The sequence below is a fragment of the Callionymus lyra genome, chromosome 16 (genome assembly GCF_982586985.1).
Source record: "Callionymus lyra chromosome 16, fCalLyr1.hap1.1, whole genome shotgun sequence".
Taxonomy (NCBI): domain Eukaryota; kingdom Metazoa; phylum Chordata; class Actinopteri; order Syngnathiformes; family Callionymidae; genus Callionymus; species Callionymus lyra.
Genome location: NC_141833.1, coordinates 4,615,950 through 4,632,998, shown reverse-complemented (window position 1 = coordinate 4,632,998; position 17,049 = coordinate 4,615,950). Strand labels below are relative to the sequence as shown.

At 37.7% G+C, this 17,049-nt stretch overlaps 2 protein-coding genes across 2 annotated transcripts; both read right to left on the bottom strand.

The window, feature by feature from the left end:
- Positions 1-808: 808 nt before the first annotated feature.
- LOC148063325 (ras-related protein Rab-6B-like) lies at positions 809-8,587 on the bottom strand. The gene is made up of 8 exons (XM_087811252.1): positions 8,381-8,587; positions 6,791-6,849; positions 4,984-5,037; positions 4,592-4,697; positions 4,403-4,514; positions 4,222-4,315; positions 2,884-2,950; positions 809-1,744 (listed from the first exon to the last, which is right to left on the bottom strand). The coding sequence occupies exons 1-8, from the start codon at positions 8,448-8,450 to the stop codon at positions 1,680-1,682; spliced, it is 627 nt and encodes a 208-aa protein (XP_087667378.1). The 5' UTR covers positions 8,451-8,587; the 3' UTR covers positions 809-1,679.
- Positions 8,588-10,058: 1,471 nt separating this feature from the next.
- Positions 10,059-15,851, bottom strand: espnlb (espin like b). The gene is made up of 5 exons (XM_087811751.1): positions 15,800-15,851; positions 15,560-15,686; positions 14,385-14,503; positions 12,954-13,133; positions 10,059-11,540 (listed from the first exon to the last, which is right to left on the bottom strand). Exons 1-5 carry the CDS (start codon positions 15,812-15,814, stop codon positions 10,059-10,061), a joined length of 1,923 nt encoding a protein of 640 aa, XP_087667877.1. The 5' UTR covers positions 15,815-15,851.
- Between the last annotated feature and the right edge of the window lie 1,198 nt (positions 15,852-17,049).

Sequence of the window (17,049 nt, the reverse complement as noted above, 5' to 3'; positions counted from 1 at the left end):
TGTGATATTTTGAATATGTACCTTGTGACAGTGAATGTCCAAAACATGTTATATAAATTAAATAAATTAAATAAAAAAAATAATAATAATAAGATAACAGAAACTCAATGTAGTGTTTTTGAAACTCAATATATTCTAATGTCTTGTTTGTTTTTTAATGTTATAATAATAATTGTATTTATATAGCATGTTCCAGATATTCAAAATGGCATAGTACAAAAATATATATAATGTAAAAATATATTGATATAGATATAGAGTAAACATAAATGAACAAGAAAAAGAAATTAACCACAAAATGATCATTAAAAATGGGTTTTTATGTCACCTGTGAAGAAAACAATTTAAAAAAGAAAATTGCCAAATTCTTCCACGGTTCCACTGTACTTCTTACTGTTACGTGACAGGGTTTGATGTTTTATTGTCATTGATCAGCTGTGAGGCCATGAAATACCTTCTAATGCTTCAGTGGGTGAAGTTAAATAGGTGAAGGTTGGGAAGGCTTAATGTTTCAGTGGAGCAACTGCAGGGGAATACCTGCCCCGTCGTGTCACATCGTTGAGCCACCAATACCTCACAGTTTCTTTTTATTCAAAGGTTCTTTCCAGGTGAACTTCCCCTCAACCATCTGGTTCCAACAGTGACTCGCACGGCAGGTTCAGTGGACAAAGAACCGACTGACACGCTATTAATTACTGATCCTCTAGTGCACTTTCTTGTGATGTAACGCCATTATTCCTGATTTAGTTCGACAAAAGCGACACAAAGTTGTTGGATTCAATGAAACGCCAAGAGACGAGCCAATGTTGGCAGGTAAATATTGACGGCTCAGAGAGTGGAGCCCTTTAATCTGTCATTTATTAATCATTAAACATATTACATTATTCATACTGGTGAACAAGGACCACTTCTACAGAGGGACGTTCACAACATACATGTTACGTATTATATACAGTGCAGTGTATTACAGCGGATCGTTACATGAGTCTCACCGGGATGGAGGGATGGATGAAGGCAGGAGGAGGAGAAGTTGTGATATTAAGTTGTGTTACATGTATTTGTTGTTTTTTTTTTAACCACAGTACAGTTTGTTCTATAAAAGATAAAGAGAGAGAGAGAGCGAGAGAGTGCCACATTTCACAGCTACTGTCGGGTGAAACCTACTGAAGTGTCGGTGGAAATATCAAATGAGATGCGAGAGAGAGAGAAATGCTAGAAAACATTCTACGAAGGTCGAGCGTCCTGACGGAGGGTCGACCGTCGGCGTGCATGCGTGCTGCAGACATTCAAATGTGTTCTGCCTTTTTCAAAAGAAAAACGGCCTAACTTTCCACAAAAAAAAAAAACAACGTTTTTTTTTTCTTCATATATTTAAGCCTAATTTTTGGTGCTTTCCGTTTTATATATATAAAAAAATACAAAACATAAGAGCGAAAAGAAAACCAGCTCCCTTTTCTACTTTTTTGTTCCTACCTTGCCTCCTCCGATCTCTTACATATTGACAAAGTATACAATATCTTACAACTGAACAAAGACTGAAAGATAATTATGTGTTTTTGTTTGTTTCGTCCAATCAGAGCCCTGCGTCCTTTTGATCCAATTGGAGAAGTCAACTGGAAGCTAATCAGTAGTAAGCAACACAACAAGCCTATGGTGTGACGGGATCTGTCTGCTGAGTATTAACATGAGCAGCCGCCCTCCGGGACGGTCGGCTCCGCCGGCTTGTCCAGCTTGATGTCGATCACTGGAGGGTGCAGGTGAAGGAAAACACAGTAGACGAAAATATCACCACAGTAGTTGAGAAGAATTCCCATTTAACTGTTAAAATGAATTTTAAAAAATCAAATAAGTATTTTAGATGTATTGGGTTCTTAAAATGTCTTTCAATGCTTTCATAATGTGACAGACGACGCATTTTTACAGATTTTTCCATCTATAACTGTGACCTTGATCTTTTATTTGGGTGGATGTGTCACACTGGCGTCTCTACATTAGGGGCCAGTGGGATCGTGCCCCCAGCAGATGGTGCCGTGGGACATTAAGCAGGATAAAAATGATTGTGGACGTAATTTGTCGTTATAGAACGATTATAAAGACAAATTATGTTATGGAGACAATTTCATAATAAACATTTAGGCATATCCTCCAAAGACTTTGTTCTCATCACACATTAAAAACATTTTGTGTGATGATTTTTATGTTTAAAAGAGCCATAAAAATATCGACATGACAAACGTCAAACTTGTCATTTTGATTAAAATTAAATTGTGGACCAACCTTACGTGCTGCCATCCGTCAAAACTGAACCAGTTAAAACAAAAGAAAATCAATGATTATTTTATCAAGACCTTGACACAATTCTATTTATGTATTAAACTATTTTAAATTACGTTATTATTGTTTGTCCAGGGTGACTATACAAAACAATGTTTTATTTTATGGTGAATAAATATACACAGTTAATTAGATTAAAACTAATGTTTTAAATACGATTTTTATACCATCTTGAATTTAAGTTATTCCATCAGATTAATTCCACTTGTTTTCATTTCATTGTTTAATTTCATTAAATAAAACCTTAATGAAACTATTTCAAGTCTGCAGCTGAGCTACTCTTTGTTTTTGGAGTGTATTTCTAAATGGAAGTTGTTCCAACATAAGCATCTAGAGATGCTTGAGAGTCAAATCTTTCATTAGAGGACTGAATGGAAATGATGCTCCACAGTCCAAGAGGACCTCAAAATGGTGCGTCTTCAAGAAGCCTCCTAATTGCTGATGGCTCACTCGACCAGACGCTTTATATGTTTATTGCCAAAGCGGCTCTCAGAGATTAGAAAAAGGAGTTTTATATTTGACTGCTGGCTCAGACATCGAAAAGGATACTGCCTTCAGGATTCGCGTCGTCCAAGCTTTCCATACCTGGTAGAGCAGCAGCAACGCGCCGGAAGAGCTAGAAGGAGGGAGAGGACGAAGAAGACCTTTTAGAGTAATAAGGAACTACTCACATGCGACTTGAGTTTGTTTTTTGTTCACCTCTCTTCTCATTAAACAGTAGTGATGGTCTGATGAAGCTTCATGAAGCAGTGTCATTATTTTTGGAGTCCACTAGATGGCGGTCTCTGCTCTATTATCCTTTGTTTTGAACAAATGTTCTAATGAAACATCACATCACATTTATAAACTGATGGCGCCACCTACTGACCACTAAACAACATGACACTGTTTCGTGAAGCTTCATCAGACCATCACTATTAAATTGCATCCTCAATATTAACCTTGTTTTTGTTTCCTAAGTCTAAGATGGATTTCTTTTTACACACCAAACCATATATTTAATATTAACCATACGTGTTATAGCCTAAATTTACATTGTTTAATTGTCACTGACATTTCTATATAAAGCTTTGTTATAAGCAGGGGCCTCAGCCAGTGGGCCATTTATTTCCTTGAGATGATATTGTGTGGCCCTCTATTTGAAATGTAGGTTTTTATAAAAGTGACCCGAACAAATGATTTGATTTTTCTACCATGTCAGATGGTTCTACAAGTAATAATCTTGGTTATAGATTCATGATGGGACAGATTTTAAATTAATTCAACACAAAATTGGATTTTAAAAATCCAGTTTTCTCAATCATTTTGTATAAAATACCAAATATAAATCAAATTTGTATCAATAAACTGTCTCTGAAATAATTTGCCTCTGGTGTCTATGGGAGACCCTGGCTTTAGAGTATTTTAAATATAAAATAGAGACAATAATAATACATTTTTAAAAAGGTATTGATATATAATCAATAGAATGAATCAAAAAGGAAAATGTTCTACAACACAAAAAAAGCTCAGCATTACTGTAAAACATTTCAAAGAAACACAAAAAGTATTTTGTGGCATAAGGGCTAAGAAACCCATTAAACTAATGAAGAAGTCCACTTTGGCAGAGATACGTCAGAGCATTAAAGATTTAAGATCTACTTCCTGGTTTTTAGTACCTGGACCGGCAGGAAGATGAATGTTACCAGATAAAAATATGTATTTTCTTTCAAGGAAATAGCTCTTAAAATCTGTTTTTTTCACATGGAAGCCAATATAATTTTCCTTCCGCTTTGTCAAATAATGTAATAATTTATGCATCGATAACAGGATTAACTAGAAAAAGGGACCAGAAAGATGTGACGTTTTGAACACTTCGACGCTACAACAAGACGTGCACAGCTTCACCTGCTTGACATTGCAGCCCGTCTTGGCACTGGTCTCGATAAACATAACGTTGAGCTCCTTGGCTCGCTGCTCTCCCTCCTCGATTGTGATTTGCCTGCAGGAGCGGCAGACACGACTCAGCATCTCTCGGCCAAGTTTGGCATCACGTTCATTTCTTGAGAATCCGGCAGTGGAGACTCACCTCTTCTCCTCCAGATCCGTCTTGTTGCCCACTAGCATGATGATGACATCACTTCCTCTCTCTGTCCTGACGTCGTCGATCCATTTGTAGGTTTGTCGAAAGGAGTTCACATCTGTAGAGCACAGGTTGATTTTAACGGGGTTTTTCTTTTTGGATTGAAGATGCAGGGATCAAAAGGAAAACAATGACTTGTAATGTCGTAGACGACCACGGCGACCGTCGAGTCACGTATGTAACTTGGGATGAGGCTCCTAAAACGCTCTTGTCCAGCCGTGTCCCACAGCTGCAGTCTTACCTGCAGATAGACACTCATTTCAGTCTCGCACCAGCATCGTGACGTCACCCACAAGATTATGATATCGCCTCGGAAACATATTCTAATCAGCATTAGGGCTGGGATAAAAGGATTATGCTTTTTCACTAAAATAACTTCTGGATAATCGTGTTAGGCTGAGAAAAGGAGGGGTAATGACATCAAGGATTTGTCAAAACAGACAGGAAACTGGGACAGAGGATTAGACTAAGTAACACCAAACAAAAAATCATCTCTTTTTTCACTTTTAAGATTTAACATTTCCTACTGTTCGGTCTTCCAGGTACATGGTCTTTGATAGGAAGTCAATCCCGATGGTCGCCTGCGTGAGAGAAAGAAGACAGAATTGATTACAAATCTCTCAACCAGAAAAGAGAGTAAGAGAAACTGACTCAGACGCAGAACTAATTCCATTTCTACTGTCAATCACTGTGTCAATGCTGGGGAGCAGATGGAAATTCATCCTTTCAGTTCCTTTTCGCTTTGATTCAATGTGTTCTCAGTAGGTTTCTTTCAGAGCCCACTAGATGTCACTCTCTTCTCTTCATATTCTGTTGCTTTGAACAGCCGTTCTATTAAAACCTCACATCAGAGAGCGCCATCTACTGAGCCCTTCACAATAAGACACTGCTTGTGAGGCTTCATGGACCCAAGAACCAGTCATATTTAAAAACACTAACCAAGTATAAACATTATATATAATATCTGCATTAACATGCATTTGTGTCATTTTTCTTTTGTCTTTTTATGATCAATTATATGGAAAGAACTACGTTTTTTTTCTTTATTTGGCTGAAAAAACAACCTCTTATTATCTTGACAGAAATTTGAGTGGTGACCACCAAGAAAATGTTCAAGTCTTCTTTAAAAGATGTTTGAATTTCCCCCAAAAGATAAGGTAAGACACTCAGTCATTCCTTTATCCAATCTGCGCCCGTCTCTAAAATACATTTTTCAAAGGTCACGTTTCATTCTCCTCAAGTGTTTATCTCCTGACTTTTCATTCCAGGAATTCAGACGTTGTGGTTAAGGGTAAATAAAAGGCATACTTAAGATGTATAGGACTACAAATCTGAGATAAATTTATATTTTATTTAGTGTGTTTTCAAATGATACCTCAAAAAGTGCATATGTTATTAGGTACACATTGCTACACTCCATGTAGCTAGAATGACACCTGAACATCTGAAAGTGATTTTTGGGTATTTTTAAGGTTATCCTATCCAACATTCTTACGTTGATACCAATCTAGGATTTATGGAGTGGTGCAACAACTAAAGTATCAACTATCAAAGATAGTAGGGACAAAAGGAAGATTTTATTCATACATATATTACTAGTTCTACGTCTGTGATGTTTGACTGGTTGATTTTCTGGAAATAAATCTAATTTACCACACCCACTCTGCTCGACATCAATCCCTTGGAGGTCTCAACTTTCAAGGGACTCGTTGTATAAACAAAGAGGGGCGTCATTACAGCTAGCTGGAGGACGAGTGAAGCCATTATTAAGTCTTAATGGACTCCGCTCTAGTAACCTCTCATTTTTATTGAGATTTCAGACGGGGGAGAACTTTATAAATTAATGACTTCAAAACATGGTCATGATGAAGGACTTACTGCATCTTGGAGAGGAAGACTTCAACATTTTAAACATTAGTGTTTGCCCTTTAAAGCATGGATTGGTGTTTGTATAGATGATTGTTAATGTCAACATATTGCTATTATTACTTTTGTTTTTTAAGAGCTATCCAAGGTCCTTAATAACATGTCACACTTTAAGACTGGGTTTTGTGAAAAGCTACAAATGGCAATCTAGATTTAAATCTGTTTTATACTTTACTGTCCTAAATACTATATTGTGCAGGTCGAGATTTGCCTTTGACTCCTGCCAGTTGTTTAGTTTGTCTCCTCCATAGCAAGATACTTATATACCTGCTGTCTTCACCAGCAATATTACAACAGTAGGGGGAGCCAGAAACAGAATTTTAAATACTACGGGTTGTGCCTTTTTACATCTCATATTCAACATCCCTAAAGTAGTAGCAAGAATGTTTCTAACGGTCCAGATCTCACCTGATATGTGTTGTCGAAGCTGTCATACATGAATCTGGTGATGAGAGATGTTTTCCCCACTAGAACACAGCACGAAAACACAAAGTTATAGTCAATATAACAATATTTAGAAAAAAGGAAAATAGAAAACAGAAGTAGGGCAACGTGAAAGTATGAAGAGATGGCAGCTGGTTTTAGTGTATATTAACAAGATGAGGGTTGGTTCAAACGCTGATAAGTGGATCTTAAACCACTTAAGTTACCAAGGTTAGTGAAATCAGATTATCACCGATTTAATAGAATCATTTTTGGATTACATTTACGGTGCAACGTCACAAGGTGAAGATGAATTTTCCAAATTCTTTTCAACTGTTACTACATCTATCTCCTCTAAATTGATTTCTTACAATGAACCTTTTATGCACTATTACACAATTGTAAGCAAAAAACATTATTTTATATTCAGAGAGGTCAACAAAAAAAACAATAGCTATTGAAACTACAATGTCTTTCAGTTTAGGGCTGCTGTTTATACACTATTTATAAATGTATTATTATTGTTTTTTATGACCTTAAGATGTATTTGCTCCAACCAATATATATTTCAAGATGACATGTATGAATTAGCTTAACTATTAGCATAGAGACTTCAACAACCATTCTAGTCCGTTGGCTAGTTTGATCATTTAAAATTCTGACCGCACCTTAAACGATACACGTATCTTATCGTCAATACCTACACAGATTTCAGGTTGTGAGGGTCCTAAGGACGACATGGGGGGTGGTGGTGGGACGCAGACAGCAGCACTCAAAGATGGGCAGTGGCCACAGCCTGGGCCCTCAACAACACCATGGACAGCAACATTGCAGCACAACACACTTGCATCGAGATCAACACAATGGTGAAGAAAAGGAAGTGCGTGTAATCTGGTGTTTGCTGGGGTGGATTTGTGATGCTGCTGCCTCTCCAGATGTCCGAATACATCTTGGATCGATTAGCATCTGTGATGGGCTCCATCTTTACATCCAACACCCCACCCTTTTCCTCACAATGAACGAGTGGGTCGCAAACAACGCTATCCACGACCACACGGGTTTATTGGATTATTTATGGGAGGAAAGAAATTGCGAGCTTTTGGCGATGCTACAGACAATCGTCAGTCTTGGGTGTGTCCCGAACACCGGGGACTGTTCGTGATTCCAGGGAAAAGAGAAAGACTTAAAAAAAAGACAAAACACTCAGAGGTGGCTTTTTTTTCATTATGAAACAAGCTTGTATTAGAATTAAAAATCATTATTCAGGATCTGATTGTGAAGCTATCTCTCTGTCGGACACTGCACCACAATATATGTTTTTACTTTGCAGCAAAACACGCAGATAGAATTTTTAAAAAACCGTTAACTTTGTCTCGTCGTTATTTGCGTTTTTTTATTAATCGGAAACACGCACAGGCGCGCGCACGCACGCCAACTGCGCGTTGTTTTCGCATCATGTTTATCTCTTAAATCCATTTTTTAAATCACTTTAAAACAATCACTTTAACATCCCATAATACGTGGCCTTCACCGCACACGCATGTTCGGCGCCGGCCGGAAAGAAGGCTGACTCACCGCTCTGTTCCCCCAAAAACACCAGCTTAAATTTCCTCAGGGGGTTCCCCAAATCTCCTCCAGCCGACATGGTTTGCGGTTGAAGAGCAGAGAGTGGACGCTTGCAGGGGGTGTTGTTGTGGCTCGGCGGCTCCTCGGTAGTGGCTGTGGGGGATCCTCCTCGCCTCTCACAATGATGGGGATGCAGCGCCGCGTCCTGGCAGTCCGGGAGCCGCTGCGCATGCGCGACCTCACCTCTCATTTCCTTCACCTTTTCTACACAACTAATGCATTGGGTTCATATTGCATTAAATAATGCATGGATCGATCACAGTTTACTCATGGGTTGCCGTGTTATCTCAACCGGCACGATTATCTTAAAAAATGTTTGTGTTTTAGTTTACTTGATGTTTTTATTATGTAAGATCTAAATATTGACAGGAGGGAACATGGGATTGTATAAAGGGAATTATAATAATTTTAACAGTCAAACTAAGAATTATATTTGTGTTTCAGACTCATAGGCTTATTGCTGATCGAATAAAATATGTTTTTGTTGGTATTCTACAGTTTTTTTTTAATATTCTATCACCAAATATTCCACTTGACGTCTAATATACTAAAAAGATTTATCCCTGAGAATGAAAAGTTTAGTGTTATAAATTAGCATTACAAAAGTAAGTACGAAAGTAAAAAATGTATGGTCTCTTTAGATATATTTGTTTTACCTTGCCAATACCTTGAATTATATTGTTTGTGATGATATTGTGCTTTAACAAAAAATAACTTGGTAAGTAGAAGCGATGATGAAGCCTCATGATGCAGCATCTGTTGTTGAAGCTCAACCATGACGGGTGATTTTCAGAGGCCACTAGGTGGCACTGTCAGTTTAAAAACGATGCCATGTTTCAACAACTGATGCTTCATCATGAGGCCTTATCAACCCATCACTAGTATATACGTACTACATTCAGATTCTTGTTTAAAATACTGTCACCATTTGATGAAAAATATTTTACATTTGTTACCAGGATAGTAACAATACCTCCCTGTCCTACCATCACTCTCACCTAAGCTTGCACTACCTGTGCATTAATTTTGTTTTTTGTTTATATTCTGTTTATTACTTGATTGATTATTTCTTTCTTTTTGTTGGTTATTTATAATAATTTATTATTTAATGTCTTAATTAATGTCTGTGTAAGTCTTTAATTGTTGAGTCTTTCAATGTTTTAAGTGTTTAATGTCTGTTGTTAAGTCCTTTCAACTGTATTAATGTTTTTCATGTGTTGCGTCGTGGGTCAGAGAGGACCACAATTTCATTTATGCTGTATGTCTTAATACATGCATATTTGACATGAAAATAACTTGAACTTGAATGACATCTAAAACAGTTTAACCAGAAATATGGACTAAAACATCAAATTGTTTATATTAAATTATAAAATAAAAGATACAATAGATCTGACCAGAGGAGGTGTAATACAGTGTATTTTTCCCAGATTTAGTTGGTTAAGCCTCTTCAATCTTTCTTCTCGTGGACATGAAACTAGGTATTTTGACCTTTAAATACTTGCATCACTTCCTGTTGCTTATTAAGGAAACTTAGACATCAGGTTGGTGTGAAAAGATATTTATTGAAATACATTTTTTTTTACAACAGTTTCATTTTTGAGATTTAACTCTTTTATTCTCTGTGTCACGGAGACTGCTGATCAAAATCGAAGAGCTCTGCTTCTTTCTCTTTCCAGAAGGCGAAGCTGCGGTCAATATATTTACAAATGTCCTCATTGTTCAGACACGAGACGTCGCTGCCAACTGCTTCTGTGGGAGCAGAAACTCTGGGCATATCTTTGGAATCCGCAAGCGAGGAAGACAGCAACGGTGGGCAGCGAAGTGGTCTTTTGTTGCCAAAGAAGCTGACTTTGATGTCTTCAAAGCCGTCGCTCCAATGTCGCCTGCCGGCTTGGATTTCCCTCAGAACCGTTTTGTGAAACTCTCGCACGGCCTCCCAGGAGAAACTACCGACATGGTCGAACACCTCGAAGCAGAGCAGGTGTCTCATCTTCCTCTCCTGGGGTGGAAGTTCCTTCTCTAATATGTGGAAGTAGCCCAGCATGAAAAGTTCAAGGGTCAAGCTGTCGTGGGTCATCGGAACACCGTCAACATCTGGCAGGAACTGCTCTGGGGAGTAGATCACAGCAGGTTCATTTGACTTATATAAAAGAGTTGATTTCTTGGCCTCCTTCTGCAACAGTTTACTTCTCCATGAGTTTAGCATCTTGTGCACGGCGCCTCTCTTGATGCAGAATCGAAAAATGGAGGAGAGTCTCTGTCCTGGAGAAGTTGTTTCCACATTCTTCTTGGCCTTTCTTAGAGAAATTGCATAAGCTGATTTCTTCCAGTGACTCAGAAACAACACCACGATCCGCTCTTTCCGCAAACTTTTGGTTTCCATCACTCGCCTTTTAGGGGATGGTCCGTTGTTAGTGCTGATATTCTTGTTGGGATTTATTCCCGGAGCCGAATGACTTCCATTGACCACTCCAGCAAATGGATAGATGGCCCCGATCTGACCTTCAAAGTTGGATCTGAGCTTCTGCACTGAGACACCAGATTGCTGTATCTCTCTCTCCACCATTTCCCTCTGGGCTTTGCTGTAAGTGTTGCTCTCCAACCGATGGCTGAAAGCCGATGCCATGCTGATGTGAGGAATCCTTAATCCACATGAACTATCATTCACTGATGTGGCTTCCTGGACTTCTTTCACCAAACCCTGGCCTGACATAATCACAACCTCTTCTCTCGCTTCTTGGAGCTCACTAGCTAGTTTATCCTTGGATGTCAGACTAGCCACCAAAGCTGACATACCTCTGACTATCTCGGAGACGCGAGTGCACCAGGCCGGTGCACTCAAACGTCTCTCCGAGTCCATCTGCTGCAGCATCTCTTTATTAAGAGAGATGTTGAGAATAGGGTCTGGAAGGATAGCTTGGAGTTCCTTGGTCAGTCTGGTGAGCTCCAGCTCGCAGGCTTCATAGCGCTTCTGCAGTGACAGTGTTTCAATCTGTCGCTGAAGATACATCAAGTCATCTTCGGTTAAAAGCTCTCCATATGGTCCTAGGACGGCATTATGAACGTGGGAGTATTTCCAGCCGTCCACGCTGTAGCCATCAGAGTCCTGTCAGAAATGTTGGATGACATTTATTTTCAGATATTTAGAATATATTTAAGAAGCTAAAAGTAGTACTTCCTGGATATTGGTAACCTTCAATTGCAGGAGGTCATCGATTACCAATGCTTATACATTTCATAAAACTTCTTTCAGTCTTTGCTCTTTAACAGTTTCATTAAGCTTTACCAAGCTTTCATTTGAGTCTTTTCTAACTAAATGCGCATTACTTCATGCATACTTAAAATAGATAAATGGATATTTCAATCATAAGCAATAACAGAGATGGCTTAACTGATAAGTAGACAAAAGCCCTATACGCACGGGATAAGTATTACCTCGGGATCTCAGTGTTTTGTAAATGACCCCCCCTCCTCTGCGTTATTTTAAGTGCATTCACCTGGGATAAGCATGTCTGTAAAATACTCATTTTTACTGACATTACCATCTAAAAAGGAGCATAATTACTGAAAGAGAAAGCGTTCTTCTTTTAGAGAAGATAAAGTTGACAATCCTTTTTTTTCTTTCATTTCTCTCCCCAACTTGTGCGGACGCTCAACAGTGAGAGCGCTGCTCTGCACATAAACTTGCCCCAACATTGTTCTTACAGAAGAGACACAGTGTGTTACAGTAGTGTTACCGAGTGTATTCGTGGGGGAAACAACGAGGCTGGAACTTAGTTTGTAGCTGTGCAGCGCGCACGTCTTCTTTACTTTCGTCATGTGGAACACCCCCCCAACAACAACAAACTTGATCTACTTCCTTTTCAACTCCTTCAAAATTAAACAGCGAAAGTAAATATTAACACAATGGCGAGAGCCTAGAAGTCCGTTACAGTGGCATATTTGCGGCATTCAGAATTACTAACACAGGCGTTAAGATTCACACAGGAATAGTATTATCACCTGATGTCTGTGTTTGACCAATTACAGTAGGTCATTTGCAGCGGAATTATTACAAATACAACAAACAGACATGGTGCATTCGCAATGGATTACAACTCAGACATTCTCTGTAATTATTACAAATAACCAGAGGTCCTTAAGTAATACTTATCCCGTGCGAATCAACAAAAGTATGGTTTTGTTCCTTTATTTTTTGTTTTCCTTTTATCAATTTACATTTTCTTAACTTGCTCATATAATCTGAGTATTATTTTAGTTAGTGATGGTCTGATGAAGCTTCACGAAGCAGTGTAATTCTTTTTAGAGTCCACTAGATGGCGGTCTCTGCACTATTTCCCTCTTTTGAATACTGTTCTAATGAAACATTAGAAACATTACATCATTTTTAAACTGATGGCGCCACCTACTGACCTCTAACAGCATGACACTGTTTCATGAAGCTTCAACAGTAATTTTAGTTATAATCAAGAGTGCATACTCTTAAAGTCTCAGAATTGAAGTATAGAAAGTGGACTACCAGTCTCCTTTGGTCCTCCTCATCTTGCAGGCGAAGCTTCAGCTGTCGAACCATCACTTGGCGCTTCCACTCAGCGATGGGTCGGCCGGCTTCATCATGCGTGGGCACCAGAGAGTCAACATCAGCCAAAATCACATCCATAACCGGAACCTCTTCCAGAACCTCTTGCGTATCAGGCTTCTGTGAGAAAAATAATAAAATCAACTCATTAGTTTATTTTTTATTTTGATTGAAACCTCGACCTTGTATCTTTTATTTTAAATCATCTAAATGATTAAAAAAATGATGATAAAAAATAAATATTTCCCACACCAGACATAAATTCTTAGTAACAGTGTTGTTTATTAGTGACCTAGGTAACACCAAATGACAGAGAAGATAAACATTTGAGACATGATACATACATTTATTCTAAAAACAATGAATCAATTAAATATAAGTAATTAGATGTTTGTTTTTGAAAGCAGGTCAACTTTACCTTGCATTTTTAAACTTTTTTAATTGAAGAATTTTAACATGTATTGAATGAATATTGAATGTTTGGAAAGCTACCAGATTGAGACCTTGGCTCCTGCAAGAGTTTGAGTAGTGTCATCTAATGGCAATAGGGTCACTTTGAGAAACAGTGTCTTTGTAACTTTTGAATGGAATTAATCATATTTTATTAATAATAACTTCTAATTGTCATACATTTTTAATTAAACATGTAATAAACTAATAACAATTTGGTTAACCCTTTTGTTATCTCGGGATCAAGGTGACCCGAAGGCCTGAAGAAAAATGTGTTTGTGGCATCCCTTGTGTTGTCTCTGGGTCAAGGTCAAAGACCTCCACCATTACATATGTATTTCTGGATTCCAGGAAAGTCGTTCATTTCCAGCAGTGCAGATTTATCAGTCAAGTAAAATATCTTCTATGATTTCTTTCTCTCTTTTAATTAAGTTATTGTCTGTTGAGGTACATTTTGAGGAAGGAAGACGAAGAAGTTAGCGCAAGTTTTCTTGCTTGCTTAATAATTATCAACAATATTTACAAGGCTAAAAAAATACATATAAGACTTAATTATGAAATTTAAAAATCTTCACGGAATAAAAACAGACTTGAAAAGCCATCATCTTTCACCCACTGTTGTTTTTTGTTGTTTATTCGTTCTATTCTTTTAAGGTGCAAAAAATATTAATATTCAGTGTAATTATTTAAACAGAATTGTGTTTATTATTTTTTATTATTTGTTGAAATTTGACGTACAGTCTTAACATCCGGGTAACAATAAGTAAGAGTGAGCCATGGCAACGTACACCCGTGATGGTCCTTTGGTGAGTCTGTTAACTTTATTTGTTTTCGTAATATGTCGTCATATGTTTACCTCCCATCTGGTTTCTTATCTTACTTATCTTGTTATCACATGAATGTACACGTGACTGTCCTTACCGCTTGACCCGTGAAGACAGCAGTGATGCCGGCCTGACGCAGGGATTTGATGGACTTCATGTCGGACAGAAGACGCAGGTCCTTCTCCGGCACTTTCAGATGATTGAATGATGTCACCACTGTCACCACGACAACACTCATTCCATCAGCGTCAACAATAAAGGAACTTGGCTCCCACAATATATTTTTTCATGCTATATTTGAACCACTTGTATCACTTTATTCAGAAACTTAAATTACATTTTTCATCTTCCCTTTATTTATAAATATATTTCATCTCCCTCCATCCCCTGTGACTCTCCGGTCTACTCAAGCAGTCACAGCAAGAGGCCAGTCACACCAAATCTGGTTCTGCTCCAGGTTTTTGCCTGTTATTTAACTGTAGTAAGTGTCTTGAAATAACTCTCTTTTGATTTGACACTATGAAGTCATAGTTCAACCAAAATTCTAATTGTAAGTAAATAAGTACTCATTTTCTACTCATGTTGACGAAGGGTTGGGATTATTTTCAGAGTAATCTGTTCCTTTTTAGGGTTATAGACAAAAATGTATGTTCATTTTAATGTAGCGCCTGGAGCTCAGTTGTCTTCGTGTTCGTCCAAAAAGACACTTTAAAACATCCAACATGTTGCTCGTCTGTACCGTCCATCTTGTATTAATAACATGTTATGCTTAAACTTCTGAAACAAACAATCTTAAAATACTGACTTTTTTAGGTTTTTCCAGAACAATTTCTAGAACAATGAACGTTACATATAAGCAACGTGGAGAATTTGGATGTTTTTTAGTGTCTTTTTGGATGAAGATGAAGACGAAGACCACTGAGCTCCAGTCCACTACTTTAAAATGAACATACATTTTTGATGAATTGTCAGATTATTCTAAAAAAAAAACACCTAACCCTTAGTCGAAATGAGGGTGAGTAGAAAATGAGTGAAGTTGGATTTTTTTTTTTTAATTGAAACTTGCACTTTAAGTGCATTCCTCATGCAACAATAATTGTTTTTATTTCCCTCCACCATGTGGCGCTGTACACACACATGCACATGTACATCCTTGAATAAAAAATATTTTGATTTTAAAATTGTTTATGTTAAGAGATATTTGCTCATCAGAAGATGCAGATTCAGTAAAAAAAAAATATATATGAGGTTATTTTATGTTAACCGTATGACCTGATGACGCCATCTGGATGTGCTGGATTGTTCCGGGTGAGTGGGATTTGGAGATGAGGGCCAGATTGGGGGACGCGACAGGAAGTGGCTCGGAGATCCGAGGCAAAGGAAGCACCTCCTTCACAGGCTGCTGGGAACACAAGGCAGAACTGAGTCACAGTTAAAGAAGTAAGTAAACAAATAACAGATGAAACAAAATCAAAATGATTCATTTCCAACGGTATATAAACTACTGTTCACCTTATTGTTCTCCATGGTGGATTCTTTTCATCCACTTACTCCTTGAAGGAAGCAGGCGCTCGTCTTACTTGAAAAAAGAAGAAAAGGAACAACGAATGTCAAACGACACGGACACACAATTAAGACGTGTCTTTCACTCAAACAGATTCTAGTAGTGAAACCGGACGCCGGCGGGTGAATGTAGCGTATGCCACACGTGGAGCAGGAGAAAGCGTGTGAATAGTTCGGAGACTCGATACGCTGCTTCAGGTGACCGGGACGATTCACACGATTCAAGCTCCGCAGCATTCGATATCCCGACCGCTGGCACCATCACCAAACTTGTGACACAAACAAGTTGTTGACTTGTTGACCAATCAATCAAATTACATTTTTCTAATGAGACACGAGGTCATGACGGAAATGATGTCCTTTATGATTATAGAAATAACTTTCTTTAAATAAAAAAATTAGGTTCGTAATTGACCTCGCAATCACTCTGTAGGACAGACCAGGGCAATAGTCGGGCCCGAGGGCCATATGTGGCCCCCTCACTTTAAAAATGTGGCCCTCGTGAGATCAGAGTAAAAATATAAAACGAATCATTTTAAAATGTAAAGAAATTATTTGTTTTAGGCCAGTGGTCCCCAAAATACAGCCGTATATATATATATATATACAGTGCATGACAAAAATATAGTAGTACAAAAATATTTTTACACAAAATGTATTTTTTAGAGTTGCTAAATAAAAATCACGACTGTTTTTTTGTCATTATGTTCTACACCTTCCTACATTTTTTTGCTCTCTAAGATGGTCTGGTTTGAAAGATATCAAAATTGAAGGACCAAAAAAATGTGATATTGTTCAAACCAAACTTTTTTGTAATAGTTTATTTCATAAATAATGTTATTATTTATTTTTTGATGTTTTTCTGTGATCAACCTTACTAGGATTATTTGGTTATTATTTATTTATATTAGTTACTATTGTGGCTTTCTAGAGATCAATTCATTTTGACATTAAGTGACCCCTGCAATCGTCACAGTTTTGCCCCCCAAAAGAAAAGGGAAAAGTTGTCTGGCCCTCACAGTTTTATGTCATAACTTTTTCATGCCATTAATTTTTCCTTCATAAAAGGGACAGTCAAAATGAATTGAAAAGGAAATTAAAGTATTTTGAAATCAACAGCCTTTAACTTTTATTTACATGTTTTCTACAGTTATTTTAGGGTTTTATTGAAAAAAGAAGTGTATGCAAATGGATCCAAA

Excerpts from the sequence above, each read along its gene's own strand:
- LOC148063325 (XM_087811252.1), bottom strand. The coding sequence starts at position 8,450 with ATGTCGGCTGGAGGAGATTTGGGGAACCCCCTGAGGAAATTTAAGCTG. Across the intron at positions 5,038-6,790 it reads GCTTCGACAACACATATCAG|GCGACCATCGGGATTGACTT; the intron begins GTGAGATCTGGA and ends TCTCTCACGCAG. Across the intron at positions 1,745-2,883 it reads CGACGCGAATCCTGAAGGCA|TGATCGACATCAAGCTGGAC; the intron begins GTATCCTTTTCG and ends TGCACCCTCCAG.
- espnlb (XM_087811751.1), bottom strand. Across the intron at positions 14,504-15,559 it reads CATCCAGATGGCGTCATCAG|TGGTGACATCATTCAATCAT; the intron begins GTCATACGGTTA and ends TCGTGGTGACAG. Across the intron at positions 11,541-12,953 it reads AGGAGGACCAAAGGAGACTG|GACTCTGATGGCTACAGCGT; the intron begins GTAGTCCACTTT and ends CATTTCTGACAG.